The sequence below is a fragment of the Lipotes vexillifer genome, unplaced genomic scaffold (genome assembly GCF_000442215.2).
Source record: "Lipotes vexillifer unplaced genomic scaffold, Lipotes_vexillifer_v1.1 scaffold1011, whole genome shotgun sequence".
Taxonomy (NCBI): Eukaryota; Metazoa; Chordata; class Mammalia; order Artiodactyla; family Lipotidae; genus Lipotes; species Lipotes vexillifer.
Genome location: NW_006787698.1, coordinates 4,621,321 through 4,646,983, shown reverse-complemented (window position 1 = coordinate 4,646,983; position 25,663 = coordinate 4,621,321). Strand labels below are relative to the sequence as shown.

At 49.6% G+C, this 25,663-nt stretch overlaps 1 protein-coding gene across 1 annotated transcript in view; it reads left to right on the top strand.

Annotated features, from left to right (window-relative positions):
• Positions 1-14,298: 14,298 nt before the first annotated feature.
• TYK2 (tyrosine kinase 2) overlaps positions 14,299-25,663 on the top strand; it is an 18,860-nt gene continuing 7,495 nt past the window's right edge. Inside the window, exons 1-9 of the mRNA XM_007460662.1 lie at positions 14,299-14,494; positions 17,470-17,593; positions 17,711-17,858; positions 18,177-18,340; positions 21,234-21,635; positions 22,214-22,391; positions 22,512-22,669; positions 25,219-25,327; positions 25,422-25,611. Of these exons, the coding sequence (XP_007460724.1) occupies positions 14,299-14,494; positions 17,470-17,593; positions 17,711-17,858; positions 18,177-18,340; positions 21,234-21,635; positions 22,214-22,391; positions 22,512-22,669; positions 25,219-25,327; positions 25,422-25,611 (1,669 nt within the window). The remainder of the gene's footprint in view (positions 14,495-17,469; positions 17,594-17,710; positions 17,859-18,176; positions 18,341-21,233; positions 21,636-22,213; positions 22,392-22,511; positions 22,670-25,218; positions 25,328-25,421; positions 25,612-25,663) is intronic.

Below are 25,663 nucleotides of genomic sequence, written 5' to 3'. Positions count from 1 at the left end.
CTTTCAAGTTTTTATATCAGTGTGACCTTGGGCAACTTCCTCAGCCTCAGTGTCCCCCTCTGTACAATGAGTAATGTTCATGCTTTCCTCCCAGGGTTGCGATGAGGCGTAGGTGAGATAATGTACAGGCAAGCATGGCGCCTGGTACCCAGATGCTCAAAATCTGGGCCTCAGCACATGCCCGTCCCTCTGCTTGAACACCCTTCCTTGAAAAAGTAATCTTTTGAAAGCAGTCTTCCTTTAAAAGGTAATGGAATATTCGGGCCACAGGAAAGGCTTAAAGAATACTATAATAAACAAGGACACATCAGCCTTTAAGACATGAAATACCAAGGGTCCAGTGAAGCCCATTGCCCACCTCTTCTGGGGGACACCACCCCGGGCAGCTGCTTCTCACTCCAATCAGAGCTCTGCCACCTCCTCCCAGAGGTCCTCCTTGACCCGCCTTTTGAGTCACCCATCACGTCTGGCCACGCAGCTGCTTCACCTGCCTGGTTTTGCTGGTGTGTGTATTGCTGTCTCCTTTATGCTGTGAGCACCACCACGGCACAAACGGAGTCTTTCTTGGTCCTAAAATATTCCCAGCTTTCCGAAGGGGTCCTGGCCCTCAGTAAATGCCTCTGTGTCCAAGCTGATCACCACCAGGGGTCAACAGTGAGCTGCAAACCTGAGTGGCATTGCCTAATGCTTTTCATATAGATGAGAATGGCTGGTGGGGGTGGGGTATGGGGGGGCCCTCCTAAGGCCCTGGGTAAACCCCACCCATCCAGGATCCACTCAGGATCGTCAACTTGTTAATTCTTTACTGCAAAAACTTTCAAAGGTAGAATCCATTTTCCTGCTATTTCGCTTGACCTCAGGCTTCAGTAGAATTCAGCACTGTTACTGATTTTTTTAAAAAAAATTTTTATTTTTGGCTGCATTGGGTCTTCGTTGCTGTGCCCGGGCTTTCTCTAGTTGCAGCGAGCGGGGGCTACTCTTCGTTGCGGTGCGTGGGCTTCTCATTGCGTTGGCTTTTCTTGTGGAGCACGGGCTCTAGGTGCATGGACTTCCGTAGTTGTGGCTTGCAGGCTCAGTAGTTGTGGCGCACGGGCTTAGTTGTTCCTCGGCATGTGGGATCTTCCCGGACGAGGGCTCGAACCCGTGTTCTCTGCATTGGGAGGCGGATTCTTAACCACTGAGCCACCAGGGAAGCCCTGTTACTGATTTTTGACTTAAAATTTCAATGTTTTGTTCATCATGTTTTTTTTCACATTAATGGTGTTTTTGGAAAATATTACATTAAAATATTTATCTCGATTACTGAGTTGGCGCCCTCTTTGCTTTCATGCCTCGCCTGCCTCACCCTAGCACCGGGTAGGATTTAAAACATCGGCTATTAAGAGAGACACATAGAGTAGGTTCTCTCTCTACTCACCCGCCACCCACCCTGTTCCCTGCCCCCAGCCATGGGAACCCACTGTCTACGGTGTCTCGTGACTCCTTCCGGGGTTTCTTTTTGTAAGTTCAAATGTAATCTTACCCCTTCCGTTCCTTTTTTACACAGAGCTAACACACTGCAGTCAGCGACGCACGTCTTTGCTGTTTTTCACTGAACCTTGTGGCCCTGCAGATTTTTCCTTATCAATTCATCAGCACTTCCTCATTCTTTCTACTCTGGTAGAAAGCTCCAGTATGTGCACATCTCAGCATTTATTTCACCAGCGTTTTTTTTTTTTTTTCTTGCGTTATGCGGGCCTCTCACTGTTGTGGCCTCTCCCATTTGCGGAGCACAGGCTCCGGACGCGCAGGCTCAGTGGCCATGGCTCACGGGCCCAGCCGCTCCGCGGCATGTGGGATCTTCCCGAAACGGGGCACGAACCCGCGTCTCCTGCATCGGCAGGCGGACTCTCAAGCACTGCGCCACCAGGGAAGCCCTCACCAGCGTTTTTAACACTTGCAGGTTTTTCCATCTCTAATTTTACAAGCAATGCAGCGAAAAATACCTTTGCGCACCATTTTCCACGAAGACAGGCATCCCACCTATAGAGTAAGCTCCCAGAAGCATAATTGGCTGGGTCTTAGCGGCAAACAGAATTCCACTCAAAAGGATTTCACTGAACAAAATGTAATGATGTGAGTGGGACAGGAGAACCAACAGATGTGTGTTGAGTGGATTCATTTTCTGTGGCTGCTGTAACAAATCACCACAAACTTAGTGGCTTCAACACAAATGCATTACCTTACACTTCCGCAGGTCAGAAGTCTAACATGGGTCTCGCTGTGCTAAAATCAAAGCATTGGCAGGGCTGTGATCCTTTTGGAGGCTCTGGGTAAGATCCATTTCCTGCTGTTTCCAGCTTCTAGGGGCTGCCTGTGTTCCTTGGCTTAGGGCCCCCTTCCTCCATCTTCAAAGATGGCAAAGACGAATCAAGTTCTGTCACATCACTCTGACCTCTTTTTCTGCCTCCCCATTCCACTTAAAAAAAAAAAAAAAATTATTTATTTATTTATTTTTGGCTGCATTTGGTCTTTGTTGCTGCACGCGGGCTTTCTGTAGTTGCGGCGAGCGGGGGCTACTCTTCGTTACAGTGCTCGGGCCTCTCATTGCGGTGGCTTCTCTTGTTGCGGAGCACGGGCTCTAGGTGCGCGGGCTTCAGTAGTTGTGGCTCGCAGGCTCTAGAGCACAGGCTCAGAAGTTGTGGGACACAGGCTTAGTTGCTCCGTGGCATGTGCGATCTTCCTGGACCAGGGCTTGAACCTGTGTCCCTTACATTCTTAACCACTGTGCCACAAGGGAAGTCCCCTCCCCCGTCCTTTTAAGGACCTTTGTGGTTACACTGAGTCCACCAAGATAATCTCCCTATCATTTTTTTTTAATATGGAATGATTCACGTATTTGCGCATCATCCTTGTGCAGAGGACATACTAATCTCTGTATCCTTCCAATTTTAGTATACGTGCCGCTGAAGCAAGTGCTAATCTCCCTACCTTAAAGTCAGCTGAGTAGCATTCTTAATTCCTGATTCTCACTGATGATTAGGGCACTGATGATTAGGACATCTTTGGGGCGTTGTAATTCCATAAGGCACCTGGAACTAGCAACAGTGGAAAGATTTTGACAGGACTAAAGAGGATGGGAAGGGAGCAGAACTTGCTGACATCTGGAGCCGTGAAGAAGGGGTTCCTTGCAGGTTATGTGGCCACAGAGAAGCCACCACTGCCCAACTCTGGTTGGGCAGGGAGGGAATAGGGACCCTCGTCTGTCTCCCACCTCTGATCTCCTGCCAGCCTTCCCCATCGGCAGAACCCACCAGAAGCCAAGGACTTGGAAGCTGAGTGAAGCAATGTGCTCTTTTTTTGTGGCTATAGGAGGAAGCCCTGAATACACAGCTGCTCATAGGCAACACATATCCTGCCGGGGGGCCTGGAATTACACTGGGTGCTGAGGACAGAGCCTAAAACAAGTTACTCCTGCACCCTATACCCTTTATCTGCTCCACTCTTCTCTGCCCACCACTTCCACCTTCCAACAAAACCCACAAAACCCACTTATTAGTATTTATCTGGTTTATGTAAGCTTCCTGAAGGCAGGGATTCCTGTGTTTTGTTCATGGCTAAGTCCCCACGGCTGAGAACACAGCACAGAGTAAGCATTCTGTAAGTGTGCACGTGCACGCGCGCGCGTGTGTGTGTTTACTTGTGGTAAAATGTACATAACAAAAATGATCACTTAACCATTTTGGGTTGTTTTGTTTTGTTTTGTTTTTTGCCACGCCACGTGGTATGCAGGATCTTAGTTCCCTGACCAGGGATCAAACCCACGGCCCCTGCAGTGGGATCGGGAAGTCACAACCACTGGACCACCAGGAAAGTCCCCATTTTAACAATTTTGAGGGGTACGATTCAGTGGTATTAAGTACAAGACTTAATTTTTTTAAATTGAATTGTATACTTTATTTTTTTAATTAATTAATTTATTTTAAATTTTATTTTAGCAGGGGCTACTCTTTGATGTGGTGCATGGGCTTCTCATTGTGGTGGCTTCTCTTGCTGCGGAGCACGGGTTCTAGGCGCTCAGGCTTCAGTAGTGGTGGCACGTGGGCTCAGTAGTTGTAGCTGTGGCGCACAGGCTTAGTTGCTCCGTGGCATGTGGGATCTTCCCGGACCAGGGCTCGAACCTGTGTCCCCTGCATTGGCAGGCGGCTTCTTAATCACTACACCACCAGGGAAGTCCAAGTATGAGAATTTCTGTATGCATTAAACACTTAAGTCCCCACTCATAAAATATCTGTAATTTTGTTCCTGGCTTATTTCACTCAGTATAGTGTTTTCAAGTTTCATCCATGGTGTAGCATGTGCCAGAATGTCCTTATTTTTTTTCTTTATGGCTGAATAATATTCCACTGTAGAATACACCACATTTTGTTTATCCACTCATCCATCGATGGACACTTGGGTTGCTTCCCACCTCTTGACTATTGTGAATAATGATGCTATGAACACAGATGTACAAATATCTCTCTGAGTCCGTGCTTTCTTTGTGTATACACTCAGAAACGCAATTGCTGGATCGTATGGTAATTCTTTTTGAGGAATCATTAAACCATAGCATGTTTTGAATTCAGTAATGAGATGGGTGTCAGGGGGCTGGAAGCAGAGCGGGGACTTGTCCTCAAAACCATTTTGTGCCTTTTCGATTTGGAACTATGTGAATGAATTACTTATTTTTTTAAAAATCCAAAAAAAATTAAAAAGAAAAAAAGGGTGGGAAAATTTTGTTTCCTGGAGACATTGAGACCACAAAATTGGATCTCACATAACTGTCCATTCATGGGGAAAGGAACAAATAAATTATAGCCTATTAATGTGTACAGTGCTGCACGACAGAGCAGTGAAACCAGGGAGAGTAATTCACATCAATATGGATGAAATTCATGAACAAAAATGCGGTGAACAACAAGAGAAGCCACCACGCAATGAGAAGCCCACGCACTGCAATGAAGAGTAGCCCCCTGCTCGCCGCAACTAGAGAAAGCCCACATGCAGCAACAGACACAACGCAGCCAAAAATAAATAAATAAATTTATTTATTTTTAAAAATTAATTAATTGTTAAAAGAAATAATGAGGGACTTCCCTGGTGGCACAGTGGTTAAGAGTCCACCTGCCAATGCAGGGAATATGGGTTCAATCCCTGGTTGGGGAAGATTCCACATGCCACGGTGCAACTAAGCTCATGTGCCACAACTACTGAGCCCACGTGCTGCAACTACCGAAGCCCGCACGCCTAGAGCCCATGCTCTGCAACAAGAGAAGCCACCGCAATGAGAAGCCTGCACGCTGCAGCAAAGAGTAGCCCCTGCTCGCCACAACTAGAGAAAAGCCCTTGCACAGCAACGAAGACACAACACAGCCAAGAATAAATAAATAAATAAATAACTTTTTAAAAATAAAATTAAAAAGAAATAATGAAATGAGAAGAAGAAGAAGAAAAAAGAAATGCGGTGAAGCAAGTTACGGGGCCCAGCAGATAGGTAGGAATTACATCAAGTTCAAGGACAGCCTTCTCCTCCAGACCTTTGCCTCAGCTGTTCCCCCTGCCTGGTACACCCTGCCCCTGACATCCTTGTGCCTCCACCTCAGCTCCTGCAAATCAGAAAGATGGTCCCAGGCCACCCGATCTCCAGTGACGTCATCTCCCTGCTTTGCTTTTTCTATATCGTGTCACTATCTGTCACACTATATATTTTTACTTGTTTATCCTTGTTCTTGGCTGTCGTCCCATCTAGAATATCACGCCACAAGTGCAGGGAATTTTATCTGTTCTCTTCCCTGCTGTGTTGCCAGGACCCAGAACAAGGCCGAGCGTAAAGTAGGTGCTCAAGAGATATGTATTGACTAAATGAAAAGTGGCCCTTACTCATTGCTTAGGGGGTGGAAGGGACAGCAACCACCTCCCTCCAGGGATGAAAGTGGAGAGTGGAACTCTGAGATCCTCCACGGTATTTATGCTGGTTTTGTTTTGTTTTGTTTTTTACCTCAGTGGATGGCACACAGACAATTTTTTTTAGATTTTTAGAAAATTGAGAGGGAATTCCCTGACAGTCCAGTGGTTAGGACACTGTGCTTTCAATTCCTGGTCAGGGAAGATCCCGCAAGGCCTGCAGCGCAGCCCCCCCGCCCCACAAAAAAAAAGAGAATTGAGGTATAATTGACATATAACATTATGTTAGTTTCAGGAACAACATAATGATTTGATGTTTGTATACACTGTGAAATGATCACCACTATAAGTCCAATTCACATCCATCACCATACATAGTTACAAAAATGTTTTTCTTGTGATGAGAACTTTTAAGGTCTACCATCTTGGGCTTCCCTGCTGGCGCAGTGGTTGAGAGTCCGCCTGCCGATGCAGGGGACACAGGTTCGTGACCTGGTCCGGGAAGATCCCACATGCCGCGGTAGCGGCTGGGCCCGTGAGCCATGGCCGCTGAGCCTGTGCGTCCGGGGCCGGTAAGATCTACCATCTTAGCAGCTTTCAGTTATACAATACTGTATTATTAGTCACCATGCTGTACGTTATATCCCCAGGACTTATTTATTTTATAACTGGAAATTTGTACGTTTTGACCACCTTTGTCCATTTCACTAACCTCACTTCCCCCTGATTTTTTAAACATTGTGGTTAAAATACACATAACATAAAATTTCACGTTTAAATCATTTTTAAGTTTCTAGTTCAGGGGCACTAAGTACATTCACATCGTTGCACAACCCTCACCACCATCCATCTCCAGAACTTTCTCATCTCCCCAGACTGAATCTCTGTTCCCATTAAACACTGACTCCCCCTCCCCTTCCCGAAGCCCCTGGCCCCCACCATTCTACTTTCTGTCTCCTCTAGGGACCACCTATAAAGTGGAAACATACAATATTCATCTTCTGTTGATGGACACTGGGTTTGTTTCCGTCTGGTGCCTAGGCGATGTTTTTATTTATCTCGACACCTTTTTGGATGCCTGAAATATTTCATATTAAAACAATTCCGGGACAACATTGTAAAGCAACCATACTCCAATAAAAATTAATTAAAAGCAAAACAAAACAATTCTGGGGAATTCCCTGGCGGTCCAGCGGTTAGGACTCCAAGCTTTCACTGCTGAAGGATGGGTTCGATCCTTGGTCAGGGAACTAAGATCCTACAAGCCGCGAGGCACAGCAAAAAAAAAAAAAAAAAAAATCCACCAAATAGATCTATGCACAGTGGAAAAGAAAGATATCTAAGAAATATTGTGAAATAAAAAAGATAATACCAGTTGCTCTGCGCCTGGCTCTTTATGTATATTAATTCACTTGATGATCCTGACACACACCTCTGAGTTTGGGACTCCAATTAGCCCCATTTTGCAGAAGAAGAAACTGAGGCATGGTGAGGTTGAGGGATGGCTTGGGATCACACTGGCCTTCTGGCTCCAGCCTTCATGTGTGTAACTCCTCTGTTTCCTCTGGAGTTCAGCACAGAATGTGCTTGTCTGTGGCTACTTATGAGAATGTTCTAGAGGCCATGTGTTCAAACACATACAAGGGAAGGATTCCCAACCGACCTCATAGCTGTTTTGGGGAGGGGGCTGACTGTTTCCTGAACCCTCCCATTCAAAAGGACACAAAGAGATTTTTGTTTTAATTTAGCAGCCCCTGACTTTTCCCTGGTTTGGTGGGAGCTCTAGGGAGGCCCCAGCAGGCCTCTCAGAGTCTGGGGAATTCCCCAATTCTAGCTTCCTCCTAAAAAAAAAAACCACTGGAGCAGGGTGACCAGTAGTCTCAGTGTGCCCAGGACTGTCCCAATTTTAACCTGGAAAGTCCCTTGCCTGGGAAACCCCCTCGGTCCTCGGCAAACCCCCACGGTTGGTGGGGTAACCCGGAGCCTCCCTGCTGGGGCTGGACCCCAGCTGACACGTAGGAGTTCAGGAAAGAGGACTCAGGCCTGGGGGGCAGCACATGAGCCTTCCCAGTGGCCTCCATGTCCTATTTTTTCTTCAGCTGTCAAGTGGGGTACTCGTTCCACTTTAAAAGAACCTGAGAGGGCTCAGAGAATTCTCAACTCAAGAGAATTCTCTCTCAAGAATGCCTGGGCCCAGACAGCATCCAGCCTAGAAAAATGTGAACTATTATTAGAGTTTATTATTATGACTGGGTTTATTACCCTTATTGTTATTATTAATCACTCTATCTGACACTTCCTGTCGGTCCCTCCTCCGGTGGTAGACAGCAGGTCCCAGGCCCAGCCCGCCCTCTGTAGTCCGGCCTCCAGGCCCAGTAAGGCCAACCGATCTCACCCAGGCTGGCTGTTAAAGAATCTGGCACACTTGGTTTCCTGCTGCTGCGGTCCTAGTGGTGAAGAGGAAGCTGAGGCCGGAAGGCCATGGCCAGCCCTTCCGCAGCGGAGCGGGACAGTAGCCCCGGCCTAGACATCTCCGTAGATCATTCACTCCACCAGCTTCTTGGAACCTACTGGGTGCCAGGCACAATTCCAGGCACTGAGGACACAGTGGAGAACCCTTGTGGAGCTGACGTTCTAGAATGGAAGCCAGGCATTAAAGCCAGTGCTCAAAGAGACTTCCAGTGGAATGTCAGACTGCCATAAAGGCTGCTAAGAAAAATATAGCAGGTGAAGGGGACGGGAAGATGGGCTTGCTGATTCAGAATCAGGAGCTTCTGGGGAGTGGTGAGGGTTTATTTCTTGGCCTGGGTATTTGGTTTGTTTTACTATTGTTCTTTCTTTAAAACTGGGCCCACGGGTGAAGCTCATGAAAGTTTTTTTATTTTCTTTTTATATTTTAAAATATTTATTTATTTATTTGGCTGCACCGGGTCTTGTTTGCCACATTCGGGATCTTCGTTGAGGCATGCAGGATCTTTAGTTGCAGCATGTGAACTCTTAGTTGCAGCATGTGGGATCTAGTTCCCTGACCAGGGATTGAACCCGGGCCCCCTGCGTTGGGAGTGCGGAGTCTCAGCCACTGGATCACCAGGGAAGTCCCTTAAATTTTTATTTTGTATTGGAGTATAGTTGATTAACAGTGTTGTGTTAGTTTCAGGTGTACGGCAAAGTGATTCAGTTATACATATAAGTGTATCTATTCTTTTCCAAATTCTCTTCCCATTTAGGTTATTACAGAGTATTGAGCAGAGTTCCCTGTTCTACACAGTAGGTCCTTGTTGGTTATCTACTTTAAATATAACAGTGTGTACATGTCATTCCCAAACTCCCAGTCTATCCCTCCCCCCAACCCTTCCCCCTCCATAACCATAAGTCCGTTCTCTAAGTCTGTTTCTGTTTTGTAAATAAGTTTATTTGTATCATTTTTTTTAGATTCCTCATATAAGTGATATCCTATGATATTTGTCTTTTTCTTTCTGACTTACTTCACTTGGTTTGACAATCTCCAGGTCCATCCATGAGTCACCTCATTCGCATAAACTCGGGTATGGTTGCTCAGGCTTATTCCGAAAAACAAAACATGTTTTTCTCACCTCTCACCTCTGTCATTCAGGAAATTCCAAGGGTTTTAGGAGCTCTGAGCCAGGAACCAGGAACTAAACCCAAATACTATAACGAAACATGATGCTATCATCTCTTTCACTCAACAAGTTTCAAGAGTTTTCGAAGTTCTGTGCCGGGAATCAGGGATGAAGACCAAATATATATTTCTTGTTATATCACAATATCACACGTAGAAGGGCCAACTCCTTCAGACAAGTGTATTGATGGGGTCAAAGTTCTCAGGCTCATCTGTGTCTGCCCAATATTTCCATTCCAAACCTCTCCAGTCAGTGCCCTTACCTTAGCATAAGAGACCCTGAGCATTTAAATGGTTTTACAATTCTGTAACCCACACAATCAGGCTCTGGGCCCGATCACCCATATCTATAAAGGATAGGAGATTGTGCCCAGATGCTCACAGATGCCCTGTGGGTGATGCAGGGAGGATAGACAAGGAGGTGGGGGTGGGCAGGGGCAAGGGGGGGAGACTCAGACCAGGATAGAAGCAACTGCATTGGTCCAGGCAAATGATGATGGGGGCTGGACCAAGAGGGGTGAGATTTTGCTGATGAACCAAAGGTTGGTGTGAGACAAATGTGAGATTTTTTTTCCTGAGATTCTCTGAAATTTTTTTCCTTGAGCTAACCAATATTTCTATATTTCTCTTGAGTCTTCCCATAGGTGGGCTGAGCAGGCACAGGGAAATATAACACGTTCTGTTTATTCTATATATTTCATTCTCTGTTATGAATTATACAGACACTCTGGAGATGTCTCCATATCAGTACAGAGCTCCTCTTTTTTTTTTTTTTTCCCCAGTTGCAAATTATTCCCTTGTCAGGATGCATCACTGCTGATTCCCCAGTTCCCAAGTTCCTAGCACTCACTACCCTCCAGGTGCTAGGCTAAGTCTCTATCTACAACTACACATTGAATCTCCATAGCTGCCCTGTGAAGAACAGTCTGTTTTTCCCCACATTTTCTCAGACTGAGATGAGTAGCCACATGCCCTTGGCCACAGCAGTTATGGCTCCACCTTCAGAAATAAGCCTGGGGGCTTCCCCGGTGGCGCAGTGGTTGAGAGTCTGCCTGCCAATGCAGAGGACACGGGTTTGAGCCCCAGTCCGGGAAGATCCCACATGCCACGGAGCAGCTGGGCCTGTAAGCCATGGCTGCTGAGCCTGCGCGTTCGGAGCCTGTGCTCCGCAACAAGAGAGGCCACAACAGTGGGAGGCCTGCATACCGCAAAAAAAAAAAAAAAAAAGGCATCACAGAAATAAACCTAGTTCTGCTCTTTTGTGCTGGGAAAGTTACTCAGCCTCTGTTAAAGAAAAAAATTACTCTGACACTTGTTAAAAACTGTCGACTGAAAAGAAACAAAAGCATGACCTAAAAGTTGGGAGTTATATTTTATTCAGCAGACAAAACTGAGAATTAAGTCTGGGACACAGCATCTCAGATAACTCAGAGATTGCTCTGAAGAGGCAAGTGGGGATCCAGGATATACAGGAGTTTTTGCATCAAAGACCAGGTAGTCGGAACATCAAAAGATTATTGTTAATTAAAGAAAACCAGCTATCTCAAGTTAAGGAATTTAGTACTTTTCTGTGTATGGGAAGATGCAAGAGTCTGGGCTCACTGAAGTCGTTCCTTTGATACGCACCTCAGCTATCTAGGGCCAGTATCCTGGGCTTTCTCATCCTGAGTCTCCTCAGGGTGCATCATTGCAGGGGTTGGGGGGTGTGGTGTGCTGTGGCTGATAGCTTGATAGTGGGCATCCTGTTTCTATCTTGAGTTCCCTCCAGGGTCACCATCTGGGGGGCTGTAATGTGATGGCTTGATGGCTACAACATCCTTTGTTTATTGATATGGCAGGCAATATTTTTCATTCACAGAACAGTAAGGAAGACTTTATTCAGGACTACTGCAATAGGCGGATTGCAAACGGGGAGAGCATTGGGCTCAACTCTGAATGCAGCTAAGACAGCTGGGGATTGACAGCCAGAGCAGAGTGATGAGGTCCATGGAGACATCGAGGGTAGGGGGATTCTTGCTAAAGGCCAAGGATGTATACATCAATGGTGGGGAATGAGAAACTTGATCAGATATCAAGGGTTGGGGGGATGACTTAGAAGGATTCTTTGCTTAGACTGTACTGTGCAGGTCAAAGACAGGACTGCGGCCAAGGTTGAGTAGTCGAGAAGGTTCAGAAAACTACAGTTTGGTCAAGGAGAGAGTCTGTCATCTCTCTGGACCTCAGTTTCTTTCTCTGAGAAATGGGGATAATAGTGTCCAGAGGAACTACTGCTAGCATCAAATGAGATAACGCGTGGAAAACGCTCAGCGCATAGGCTTTTCTGTAAAATGGCAGCGACCTGCTGTGTAGGCATCAGAACTCGGATCAGGTGGGACGTCCAAGCTGCTACCTTGAGGGCAAGGGGCCCTCAGAGGACAGGGCTACAGGTGATCAGAAAAGGGATGTGAGCTGGTGGGCCGGAAATGCCTCCCGTTGAGGAAGGGGGGTCTCAGGCCATGAAGCAGGGCTGGCCAGGCAGACAGGGACGAAAGGCAGGACAGATGTAGGGCCATATGGCAGGGGAGTTGGAGGACTGAAAGACTGCCGAGCTGAGGACCTGGGCTTGCACCAAGGTCAGGTACGGAAGCCTGACTTAGGCCCACCGCCCGCGTGGGTAATGCAAGCAGCCTTGCCCCGGCAAGACCTCACACACCCGCCCAATGCTGAGCAAAACATGAAGCCCGCACCAATGGGAGCGCCGCCGTGGCAGCGAGGGGGCGGAGCAGAGCGGCCGCCAATGAGTGTGCCCGTTTCAGGCAGCCAATGGGAGGGGGTGTCCCAGCGGCGATCAAGCGGCGGCTGACCCTGGCTGCTGGGCGGGGCGGGGCGGGGCGGGGCGGGGTCCTAGGTTCGAGCCGGAGTTCCCCGGAAAGGGTGAGTCTGGAGGGGGGCGGGAGGGGGCGCGCCCGGGAGGTCATCAAGAAGGATGCGGCCGGCGGGACTGCCCTTTGCAGGAGATGGGTAGAAGCCCCCACACTGCCTTGGGACTGATTGATGCCCGGTGGGTACACGTCGCGGTTCCCGCCCCTGCCAGCAGGGTTTGGAGATTTCTGTTGCGGGGCGGGGGCTGCGGACCTCACCCAGACCTCATCTTCAAAGCTGGGTCTGGGCCCAATGGGGACGAGGAAGGAGGAGATGGGCACCTACAAAACCCCATCCCCAAGATCTTATCTCGAACGTTAATAAGATAATAATAGCGAACATTTATCAAGCACTTATTGCACGCCAGGCCCGGTGCGGAGCCCTTTCCCTGTCTCACCTCACTGAATCCTCCCAACAACCCTTTGAGAGAGAGACGGTTTTATGCCCATTTTCTAAATGAGGAAACTGGTTCAGAGAGGAGTTGATTCTTGACGACTCCGACATTGTGCTATTACAACCCCATCACTGTCTTAAATCAGTAACATCGGTCGAATCGCTGACAGCCCCTCCCTGCAAATACTGGAGACCTCAGCAGGCCTGAGCCCTGGACCTGGCTCTTGAAAAGTTCCAGATTGTTGGGGAAAGAGCTGAACACAGCCCCTTCTCCGCTCAGGGAGCCAGCAGGGACTGGGGTCGCTGGTGGGGGTAGATGTGGTATGCAGGAATCTCGGCTTGAAAGAGAAAAAGGATTATGATGATAAAACCAATAATGACTTCGTTCTTGTTTTTATCATATTTGTTATTTTTTCACGCCTGTATCAAGGTACTGGACATGTGACGTGCAGAATTGTGTTGAAACGTCACAACCTAATTGAGCTACACCTCTAGTTACAAAAAAGAAAGGATGTAGAAAAAATAACCGTAATACAATAATCTGTTTTAGTTACACAATATAAAAAACATGTAAAGTGTAGCAACAGTAATCAAAATATGTGGAGGAGAATGAAGAGTATAATGTTTACCAGTCCTGTTGAAGTGAAGCTGTTATTAGCTTCAAATAGGGTGTTACGAGTGTGAGGTATGTCATGTAAGGCTCATAAAATGGCTTAAACTTATAACATTAAACTTAGGGTAACCACAAAGGAAAAATCTTATAGTAATTACATCCAAACCCAAAGAAAGACAGCAGGATAAGAAACAAGGAACAATGGATCTACAAAACAACGAGAAAACAACAAAATGGCAATAGTAAGTTCTTACCTATCTGTAATATGGTGACAGTGGTGCATAATTCACTTACAACTCTAGTTTAAAAGTTAAAAAAAAAAAGAATGTAGAAACTTCACAACCATCTCTTCATGGCAGCACTCTCAGCATCTCCATTTTCCAGATGGGGAAACTGAGGCCCAGCATGGCTAAGTGACTCGTCTGAGTCGACACAGGATTCACCCCCAGGTCTGTCTGGCCACCCCTGTCTTCCTGGTTATTTTGGAAAGGTGGGTTCAGAGCAGATTTAAAAAAAAAATTTTTTTATTGGACAGAGCAGATTTTTATATTGGTGAATTTGTCCAATAAAGGGGTTTGGTGGTGTTATTGTTCATGACTGATCTGGTAGGTGGGGACACATACCCCAACTCCATCAAACGGTTGTGGAAACTGGGGCTCAGGAAGGGGAATTGGGTGTCTAAGTTTGCACAACGAGCAGGGGTCCAGAATCTTCCCCCCAAGCCTCAGTCTGGATGGTTGGAAGGTTGAGGTGCTCAAAGGGGCCTCCAGGCTGAGGCCTGGGGCTGACGGGATGTTCCTTCCCAGGCAAGCCAGCTGTCAAGAGCATGCCTCTGTGCCAATGGGGGGCCACCACCAGGGGCAGAAAGCCCGATGGGAATGGAGCTCAGCCCATGGCCACCAGAGGAGGCCTGAAGGTGCTTCTGCACTGGGCCGGCCCCGGTGGCGGGGAGCCCTGGGTCACCTTCAGCGAGGCCACACTAACTGCGGAGGAGGTCTGCCTCCACATTGCACACAAAGTCGGTGAGTCCCGGGCATCAGCCCCACGGCGGGGTGGAGGTGCTGGCAGCCACTGGGCCTCATCCATCCAATCGTCTGCCCATTCATTCAGAGGACATTGAGTGAGCACCTAGTGTGTGCCAGCCCCCAGTTACTACATTTGTAGAGCTGATATTCTAATAGGGATCAACAAGAAACACAATAAATAAGAAAACTGTATAGGAGGCCAGAGATCATGGTAAAAGATTTAAAACTTGAGGAGATAAAGGACTGAGCCACAGGTATATCTTGGGGAAGATGGCGCCAGGCAGCGGGAACAGCAAGTGCAAAGGCCCTGAGGTGGGAACGTGCCAGCAACAGTGAGGAGGCCGGCGTGGCTGTAGCCGAGTGAGTGAAGGGGAGACAGGAATAGGTGAGGGCAAGCAGGTGATGGCACAGGTTGTACAGGGCCTCTTGGGCCTCAGGGAGGACTTTGGATTTTACTCCAAGTGAGGTGGGAGCCACAGAGGACTGTGAGTGAAGGAGGAACGTAATTGGACGCAAATGTCACAGATGATCTCTGGCTGCTGTAGGGGGAGCAGACTGTGGCGGGTGAGGGCGGGAGTAAGGACCTCCAAGTAGGAGGTGATGGGGCAGAAGTCAGCCAGGTTCAGATCTTACGGTGTTTTAAACCCCAGAGGGAGGAGTTTAGGGCTTAAAGTTTTCCCCAGGAACAGTAGTGAAGCATGGAATGGTTGACAGAGCCTGCAGCACATGTGCTTGAAAGTTAGTTTCTCCTGCCGGAGGAGGAGGAGGTCTCTCCAAGGGGACTTTGCTTACGTGCCCTTTCCTCCAGGACGTCCTCTCAAACCCCCTGTCCCACAGCTGGATGGGGGCCTTCTGGTAGATTTCTATAACACCTTGTACTTTCCCATCAATGGCAGATTCTTAAATAAGTACTGGTTTTCTGGGTGGTGTGAAACATGCCTGGCCAAGGACCCAGAGAACCTGATCTTTTTGAGGAAGAAAAGATCTTAAGCGTAACTGGAGCACAGTTTTCAAGAATTTGGAAGGGGAAGTAGGAATTGAAAGCAGAACATAATTGTCTGGGTCCAGGTCATGGTTATTCAGTGCCGAGGGCGTTGGGCTTTCTCACGGGGCAAAGGGGAGCAATGGAAGTTTTAAGCCAGAGAGTGAAACAGATTGGTTCTTTAGGAAGTTGTCTCATAGGGAGGCATGCTCCTTCTTTGGGGGGCAGTACACTTGGATGCAATGATTCTTTTCTTTTCTTTTTTTTTTTTTTGGCCACGCCATGCGGCTTGTGGAATCTTAGTTCCCTGACTAGGGATTAAATCCAGGCCCTCGGCAGTGAAAGCACCGAGTACTAACCACTGGACCACCAGGGGATTCCCGGATGCAATGATTTTGGAGAGCAATTTGGCATCGTCTAACATGGTTGAAACGTACATTCCCTGAGGGCACACAGTTCCACTCCTAGATATGCACTCTATAGACACTCAGCTCATGTGTTCCAGGAGATGTACACGGGAATGTTCAGAGTGGCTTCATTTATCTTAGTGAAAATAGGAGACCATTTCAAAGTCTGCGTATAGCAGAATGCACAAGTCAGTTGCAGTATGGTTGAACACTGGAATACTATACAGCCAGGAAAAAGGAATTTAACCAAAGTTACATATATCACGTGTGAAGCTTAAAACCTATCGTAGCATAAAAAAGCAAATTGCAGGACACCTATGGTATAATACTGCATTTGAATTTATAACATTCAAAGGTGATAGAGAATATGAAAATGATAAACTCTAGTTCAGGAGTATAGTTACCTCTTTGTGGGAGGGGAGAGGAGGTGGATGTAGGTGGGAGCTTCAGTTGTACTTGCCAGGTTTTATTCTTTTCCTCGTGGCTGGTACTTAGGTGATTATAAATTATTCTGAAGGACTTCCCTGGTGGTCCAGTGAGTAAGACTCTGTGCTCCCAGTGCAGGGGGCCTGGGTTTGATCCCTGGTCGGGGAACTAGATCCTGCATGCATGCTGCAACTAAGGAGTCTGCATGCCACAACTAAAGATCCCTCATGCCACACCTAAGACCTGGCGCAGCCAAAACAAAGAAAGAAAGAAAGAAAGAAAAATTTTAATTAAAATTTAAAAAATAAATAAATAATTCTGAGCTATTAGATGCAATTTTTAAGTGATGTGTATAAAAAATAGATGCTTGGGCAGCCAGTGTGGGGAATGACGGTAAGTTTGGAGGCTGAACTAGGGCTGAGTTTTGGATTTGAAGGAAGTGGGTAGATCCCAGAGAGATGGAGGATGCAGAAAGTACAGGACTTGTGACCAATCTGATGTGGAGGGGGTGGGACAAGTTGAGGAGAAGGATGAGGTCCGGCAGAGAGGGGGCAGGTTTGGGGACCTCAGATGAGATCTGTTTGGAACAAGGCACATCTCAGGGGGCCCGAGATGTCTAGAGGAAGACAGCCAAGGGGTAGTTGGATATTTCTCTGGGTCTGGAGTTCAGAGAGAGACCAGGCAAAGTGCCAGCAGTCTGTAGAGCTGTGTTAGTCAGGCTATGATAGGTTTTGCTGTAGTAACAAGCAGCCCCCCCAATTCTACTGGGTTAAGACAATGAAAATGTACCTAAAATCTAATGCAGGTCAGATGGTTCGCCTCTATCTTATAGCTTCACCACTAGGCATAAGGGGTTTCCAACATCCCTGGGGCAGCGAAGATGGCAGGAAAGTTTATTTCTAGGCCTGGAAAAATGTACTCCCTTATGCCCACATCCCACAGGCCGAAAACCAGCCCAATGTCTCCATCCTAGCTGCAAGGGAGGCTGGGAAATGTAGTTTTCCTGTGAGGCCACAGGATGGTTTACATATTGCATTGTCCTCTGTTGGCAAGGCAGGAGGCCCAGGGAGGGATTGTGAAGGGAGACAGTGGGTCTGGGGGTCCACAGGGCTAACGGCAGCAGGCACTGACTCCTGACTCACTTCTCCCCTGTCCAGGCATCACTCCACCCTGCTTCAATCTTTTTGCCCTCTTCGATGTCCAGGCCCAGGTCTGGCTGCCTCCAAACCACATCCTGGATATGTCCAGAGACTCGAGCCTGATGCTGTACTTCCGCATGAGGTGGGTGAAGTCCCCTTGGAAGGCTTTCGTTCTGTCCTCTCCCTCCCCTGTCCCCACCTTCGTGGACCTCGTCTGAATCTGTGCTAAACCCCAGCTGTGCCCCCTCCCTTCCTGCAGGTTTTATTTCCGGAACTGGCATGGCATGCATCCCCAGGAGCCGGCTGTGTACCGCTGCGGTCCCCCAGGGTCCGAGCCTTCCTCAGAACAGGCCGAGCAGGGGGTGCAACTCCTGGACCCCGCCTCCTTTGAGTACCTCTTTGAGCAGGTGTGAGCAGGGCTGGGGAGGTGAGACTGTTTGTGAGGGAGGTTGCAAATGAGGAGTCCTCACTTCCCTCCCAATTTGCTATAGCTAGTAGGTTTCAACTCATGCCATCTGGGATCCTTTGGCTGCCTGAACCAAAGGGTTTTGAGACTCTTAGGGTTGTAGGGGTAAGTGCTGTGGTCAGTTAGTGGTGTCTGCCACAGGCATAGGGTTGGGCAGAGGAGGCATACATGTGGGGTCCTTCCCTTCCCCAAAGTGACCAGAAGCTGGGGACTGAACAGGTTCTCATGCCTCCCTTTCTGCCTGATTCCCCATCCCTAGGGCAAGCATGAGTTTGTAAATGATGTGGCACCGCTGTGGGAGCTGTCAAGCGAGGAGGAGATCCACCACTTTCAGAACGAGAGCCTGGGCATGGCCTTTTTGCACCTCTGCCACCTCGCTCTCTGCCATGGTGTCCCCCTTGAGAAGGTGGCCAAGAAGATCAGGTATCTGAGAATGAGGCGGGAACACTGCATAGGTGGGTGGACATGCCCAGGCATCTGGTGGCCAGGGTAGACCTTGCATACTGTCATGCCTTCATTCATTCAACAAACATTTATCGAGCTCCTACTGTATGCTTGTACTAGTTTTTTTTTTCTTCTGGCCGTGCTGAGCGTCTTGTAGGATCTCAGTTCCCTGACCAGGGATTGAACCCAGGGCCCTGGCAGTGAAAGCACTGAGCCCTAACCACTGGACAGCCAAGGAAGTCCCTGGTACTAGTTTTGGGTGTTGGGGACACAACAGTCAATAGGACAGACAAAAATCCCTGCCCTCCTGGAGGTCACATCTGATGACGGAGACAGGCAATAAACAAAATACAAAAATGTATAGTGTTTTAGGCGATGATAAGTGCAATGGGAAAAAATTAAGCAGGAAAAGAGGAAGAAGGGGTGTGTCAGGGAATGAGGGGCGTACAGTTTAAAACTGGGTCATCATAAGAACCTGCTGTATAAAAAATAAATTAATTAAATTAAAAAAAAAAACTGGGTCATCAGGGAATTCCTCACTGAGAAGGTGACATTCAAATTCAAAAATCTGAAGGAAGTGAAGGAGGGAGCCAGGTGGGTATTTGGGAGAAGAGAATTCTCCACCTAGGGATCAGCCAGTGCAAAGGCCCTAAGATTGTACCATGCTTGATATGTGGTGGAGGAAGTGTGGCTGGAGCAGGGTGAGCTTGGAGGACTCCCTAGAATTCAAGGGAAAAAAGGAGGCAGCAGTCTGGAGAGCTGCTAGCCTCCACTGCAGTGAGGGCTGGGGCAATCAGGGCACACTGCCTGGAAGAGGCAGCAAGAGAAATGGGTCTTTCAGGACCTGCAGTTCTTTTTTGGCCACACCACACAGCTTATGGGATCTTAGTTCCCCAACCAGGGATTGAACCCACGCCGAGTCGTAACCACTGGACCGCCAGGGAATTTCCCAGGACTTGCAGTTTTCAATCCCTGTCATGTTATCACTGGAGGACTAGGGCTGTGACAGTGAAGCCCAGGATGGTGGGAAGCCCAGAGGAGGGACACTATCCAGCCTGGAGATCAGAGGATGCTCCTGGGGGGAGGTGATTTCTGCTAAGACCTGAAGGTTGAGTTGGCTTTATCCAGATGTGGGTTGCTTTGGCCAAGCATTCGAGGGAGAGGGAACAGCATATACAAAGGCCCAGAGGCAGGAGGTGGCAAAGGCCTAGTTTCCAGGGGAACTGAACTCGGAATGTGATTCCCCAAGTGCAGGAGACGGCCAGGCACTAGTCAGGGAACCTTTTTCCCTGAGAGCACTAGGGAGCCCTGGAAAGCTTGGAAGTGGGGGCAGAAGGCAGCTAGAACCTTGACCTTTAGGATCTTTGTATTCAAAGGTTGGAAGAGGTGGCTTGGGACATGGAGGATGAGGCTTGGAAATCTCATCTAAGTGGGCTATGCTGGTGCGCAAGTGCAGGGCAGGAGAAGGGGTGAAGGGTATGGCTTTGTGAAGAGCAGAGAGGCTTCCCAGAGCTGTGCCTTTTATTGATAATCATATTAATGATCAAAACAATAGCGACTTCTCCAATAATAATAATGGCCAACACTCACATAGTCCTTATTTTTGCCAATCAATAGTCCTGATTCTCTCATCAGCCCTAGAAGTGGGCACTATTTGATCCCATTTTACAGATGAAAAGACAGAGCCCTTTAGAGCTTAAGGAAGTTGCCCAAGAGCTGGGATTTCCGACCCATAGTCTCCTCCAAAGTCCTGGGCCCTGGGCCCAGACACCACCTGGCCTCCCTGTGCTGGCCCTTTATAGCATTCTCTGTCCACCTTCATGACAGCCTGCCTGTTTTTTTATTGTTTTGGGGGTTTTTTCAGTTTTAATATTTTTTATTTTTATGTTTAAAATTTTTGGCCGCACTGGGTCTTCGTTGCTGCGTGCGGGCTTTCTCTAGTTGTGGCGAGCGGGGGCTACTCTTTAGTGAGGTGTGCGGGCTTCTCATTGTGGTGGCTTCTCTTGTGCAGAGCACGGGCTCTAGGCATGTGCGCTTCAGTACTTGTGGCGCATGGGCTCAGTAGTTGTGGCTTGCGGGCTCTAGAGCACAGGCTCAGTAGTTGTGGCGCAAAGGCTTAGTTGCTCCGAGGCATGTGGGATCTTCCCGGACCAGGGCTCGAACCCGTGTCCCCTGCATTGGCAGGCGGATTCTTAACCACTGTGATACCAGGGAAGCCCCCCCTAATATTTTTTAAATTGAAATATAGCTGATTTACAATGTTGTGTCAATTTCTGCTATACAGCAAAGTGATTCAGTTATACATATATATACATTCTTGTTTTTTTCATCCTCTTTTCCATTATGGTTTATCATAGGACATTGAATATAGTTCTCTGTGCTATACAGTAGGACCTTGTTGTTGATCCATTCTATGCATAAAAGCTTACATCTGCTAACCCCAGCTTCCCACTCCATCTGTCCCCCAACCTCCTCCCCCTTGGCAACTAGAGTCTATTCTCTATGTCTGTGATTCTGTTCCTGTTTTGTAGATAGGTTCATTGTGTCATATTTTAGATTCCACATATAAGTGATATCATATGATATTTGTCTTTCTCCTCCTGACTTACTTCACTCAGTATGACAATCTCTAGTTGCATCCATGTTGCTGCAGATGGCATTATTTCATTCTTTTTAATGGTTGAGTAGTATTCCATTGTATATGTGTACCGCATCTTTATCCATTCATCTGTCGATGGCCATGTAGGTTGCAGCCTGTCTGTTTTCTAGACGAGGCAGCTGAGGTTCAGAGAGATGAAGCCACTTGCCCCACGTCACCCAGCTAGGCCTGCAATCCCGGCCCCTGACTGGCCCCTCCTGGTCGTCCCCACAGCTTCAAGGACTGCATCCCACGCTCCTTCCGGCGGCAGATCCGGCAGCACAATGCTCTGACGCGGCTGCGCCTGCGGAGCATCTTCCGCAAGTTCCTGCGGGCCTTCCAGCCGGGCTGCCTCTCCCAGCAGGTTGTCATGGTGAAGTACCTGGCCACACTCGAGCGGCTGGCGCCCCGCTTCGGCACAGAGCGCGTGCCCGTGTGCCACCTGGAGCTACTGGCCCAGGCCGAGGGGGAGCCCTGCTACATCCGGGATGGTGGACAGGCCCCTCCCGACCCCGGGCCCGAGTCTGCCGCAGGACCCCCCACCCACGAGGTGCTGGTGTCGGGCACCGACGGCATCCAGTGGCGGCTGGTACAGGCAGAGGTGAGTGGGGCGCCCCTTCCATCTAGCAGTCCAGGGCAGCTGGGGGTGGTGCGCCCTTGCTCAGCCTTGGCCTTGGCCTCCGAAGGTGGTTTTCCCCCACATGCCTCTGGGGTGTGTCAGTCTGTGCCTGGGAGTCTGTTCCTTTTGTTTGTTTTGTTTTGGTTTTTTGTTTTGTTTTTTTTTGGTCACGCGGCATGGCATGTGGGATCTTAGTTCCCCGACCAGGGATCGAACCCATGCCCTTTGCATTGCAAGAGTGGAGTCTTAACCACTGGACCGCCAGAGAAGTCCCTGGGGGTCTGTTTCTTGGGGAGTGTCCTCTGCCTGCCCCCCTGGGGACCTGATTTCTGGGGTCTGGCATCTGGGGCCGAGAGGGTGAGGAACCTCCATTCTACTCTCCCTGAAGTTCCAGTTTCTGGCATGTGTATCTCTCTGGGTGGGTCTCCTGTCCAGCCTGTGACACTAGGGTTGATGGGGGGGATGCCTGGTCCCTCCAGCTCCCGCCTCTCCCCCGGGGAAAAGTGCAGTGGGACTAAACAGGCACTGCCCTGCTCCATTCACCTGCCCCACGTGCTGGTTTCCAGACTCCCAGTGATGGTGGTGGTGGCGGCAGAAGGGTGCCCCATGCTGGCCCATCTGGGAAGAAAGCCAAGGCCCAGGAGGTGGGCAACCAGCCAGTGCACAGACCTCAGGAGGCCCCATGGGCCTACTTCTGCGACTTCCAGGACATCACCCACGTGGTGCTGAAAGAACGCCGCGTCAGCATTCATTGTCAGGACAACAAGTGCCTGGTGGGGCCCGGGCCGGGGGGCCGGGCTAGCCTTGCGGGGAGGGTTGGGGGGCGGTGGGAGCCTCTGGCCTGTGACATCTGCCTGATGTTGTCCTCCCCACCACCGCCCCCCGGCCTGCAGGAGTTGACCCTGCCTTCCCGGGCTGCGGCCCTGTCCTTGGTGTCACTGGTGGATGGCTACTTCCGCCTGACGGCCGACTCAAGCCACTACCTATGCCACGAGGTGGCTCCTCCACGGCTGGTGATGAGTATCCAGGATGGTATCCACGGACCCCTGCTGTGAGTGCCGGGGAAGGGTGGGTGGGCTGCGTGGTGGTGACTGAGCTGGGCAGTGTGAGCTCTGGGGACTGTGGGGTTTGAATGAGGTGTGTGCATGTCAGTGTCTTAGTGTGTGCATGTGTGTCTTAGGGTGTGAAGGCCTGTGTGTTCACCCATGTATATGAGTGCACATGTGTGTTCAAGCATCCATGTTTCAGTGTGTACATGTCTGTGTGCCCGTGTGCGCACATGAGTGTGGGTGGGTGTGCATGCACGTGTGTGGGAGCATTCGTGTCTAGTGTGCACACGCGTGTCTGTGTGTGCATGCGTGTACATGTGCAAGGATTTGCTCATACAGCATTGTGCATGCGTTCACGTCAGTGGGTGCTCATGTGGGTGTGTGTGCGATGTGTGCATGTGTGCAACCAGGGGTTATGGGTGGAGAAAGGGCACCTGTGACAGCATGGATGGTGTGTCATGCTGAGAGTGCCTGGGTTTGGGACTGTCACCATGCACGTCTGGATGTTTAACAGCCCATTTGGCATGCAGCTGTGTCACTACTCTGGTGAGTGTGTTTTGTTTGGTTTTGTTGGTGGTGGTGGTTTGGCCGCACCACGGGGCATGCGGGATCTTAGTTCCCCGGCCAGTGATGGAACCCATGCCCCCTGCAGTGGAATCACAGAGTCTTAACCACTGGACCACCAGGGAAGTCCTCCAACTGCATTTTAAATTGTCAGTGTGTTTTTTTGCACGTTGACAGGACTGGTGAGTTTTGCTGGGCTATGCGTTGTCCAAACGCTGGTGGCTGTTCAGATATATGTGTGGGTGTTTACACCCCTGCAGGCATGTGTCTGTCCTGGTACTTGTGGATCACTGTCTGAGCACTCCTGCTTGGACGTGTGGGGCTGAGAATGTGAAGTGTCAGGGCTTATGTGGTCATCAGGTGTGTGTGGCCATCCTGTATGCTGCCGGGTTGGGGTTTGTGACTATCAGCTCATCTAGTCATTGGCCCTGTGCCTGGGTATCCCCTGTCCTATCTGTGACACTTGGACTGGCCCCTGGGTCAGTCTAAGAGGTCTCACCCTTCCAAGCCTAGTCTCTACACCAGAGGAGGGTGAAGTGGTCGTTTCACCTCTCAAGGGCTGTGGCCGTACGGGGCCTATGGGCCATGTCAGTCAGCGTGTGTCTTAGTCCATTCGCGCTGCTGTAACAGAATGCCAATGCCTGGGTGGCTTAGAAACCACAGACACTTATTTCTCACAGTTCTTCAGGCTAGAAGTCCAAGTTCAAGGTGCTGGCAGATCCAGTGTCTGGTGAGAGCCCCACCTTCTGTTACATAACCAAAGTTCAGTCTTCTGGCTGTGTCCTCATATGGTGGAAGGGGTGAGCGAGATCTCTGGGGTCCATTTTATTTTTGTATTGATTTATTTAAATTAATATATTTATTTAACTTATTTTTTGGCTGCGTTGGGTCTTCATTGTGGTGCCCTGGCTTTTCACTGTGGTGGCTTCTCTTGTGGAGCATGGGCTCTAGGCACACGGGCTTCAGTAGTTGTGGTGCTCAGGCTTCAGTAGTTGTGGCTCACGGGCTTCGTTGTTCTGCGGCATGTGGGATCAGGGCTCAAACCCGTGTCCGCCGCATTGGCAGGCGGATTCTTAACCACTGCGCCACCAGGGGAGTCCCTGGGGTCCATTTTATAAGTCACTAATCCTATTCGTGAGGGCTCCACCCTCATGACTTAATCACCTCCCCAAGACCCACCTTCTAATGCCATCGCCTTGGTCGGGAGTTAGGGCTTCAACATAGGAATTTTGGGGGGACACAGACATTCAGTCTATGGCACCACATATGTAACTGTCAGAGTCTGTGTGGCTGTGTCACCTTGTAGTACCTGTTTGTGCTTATGACAATTGTCACCTCTGGGTCTGGGATGCCAGTGCCCCTGTGCTGTTATGTTACACAGCGACTGTGTCTGCGATCTTTCATACTTTTTTTTTCTTTTTTTTTTTCGGCTGCACTGTGCAGCATGTGGGATCTTAGTTCCCCCACCAGGGATTGAACCTGTGCCCCCTGCAGTGGAAGCGTGGTCTTAACCACTGGACCAGCAGGGAAGTCCTCTGTCTGTGATCTTTTCCTTTCGGTGTGTGACAGACTGTGCATTGTGTGTCACCCTGGGAGTGGCAGTGTCTATGGCTGGGTGTGTGCCCACTTGGCATCTCATGGCTGTTTGCTGTGTGTGTGTGTGTGTGTGTGTGTGTGCTGTTTTGTGTGTGTGTGTGTGTGTGTGTGTGTGTGTGTGTGTGTGTGTGATCTTGTTGGCCACGGTGTCCACAGTTGTTACGCATGAGCATGTGCCTGTTCCGGTACTTGTGTGTGTTTTCATGCATGGGACAGGGTTACCTGCGTGTGTGTGTTCAGACACAGTGTCACCACATAAGCTGTGTCTGACATTTATCCCAGCTGGAGTGTGCCCTGCTGGGCAGGTTTTGTGTGTCCTTGTTGCCAGGTGTGGGTCAAGCAGTGCTCCCAGGTGCCCTGATGGTGCCCCTTTGTGCCCCCACCCGCCCAGGGAGCCATTTGTGCTGGCCAGGCTGCAGCCCGAGGATGGCCTCTACCTCATCCACTGGAGCACCAGCCACCTCCACCGCCTTATCCTCACGGTGGTCCAGCGCGACCAGGTGGGCCTGGGGCGGGGGTCCTGGGCTGGGGCTGGGCGTGCTCCCTGCCTGGACCCCTGCTCACCGCCCTCACCCCTGCTGCCACCTGCTCCAGGCACCCGGCGTGAAGGGCTTGCACCTGCGGAAGTTCCCCATCCAGCTGCAGGCTGGGACTGTCGCGCTGGAGGGCTGGGACCGGTCCTTCCCCAGCGTGCGCGAGCTGCGGGTTGCCCTGCAGGGCTGCTCCCTGCGGGCCGGCGACGACTGCTTTTCCCTGCACCACTGCTGCCTGCCACAGCCGGGAGGTACCAAGACGGGGGTGCCACGGGGCTCGGGGTGGGGGGGGGGGGCCTCTTC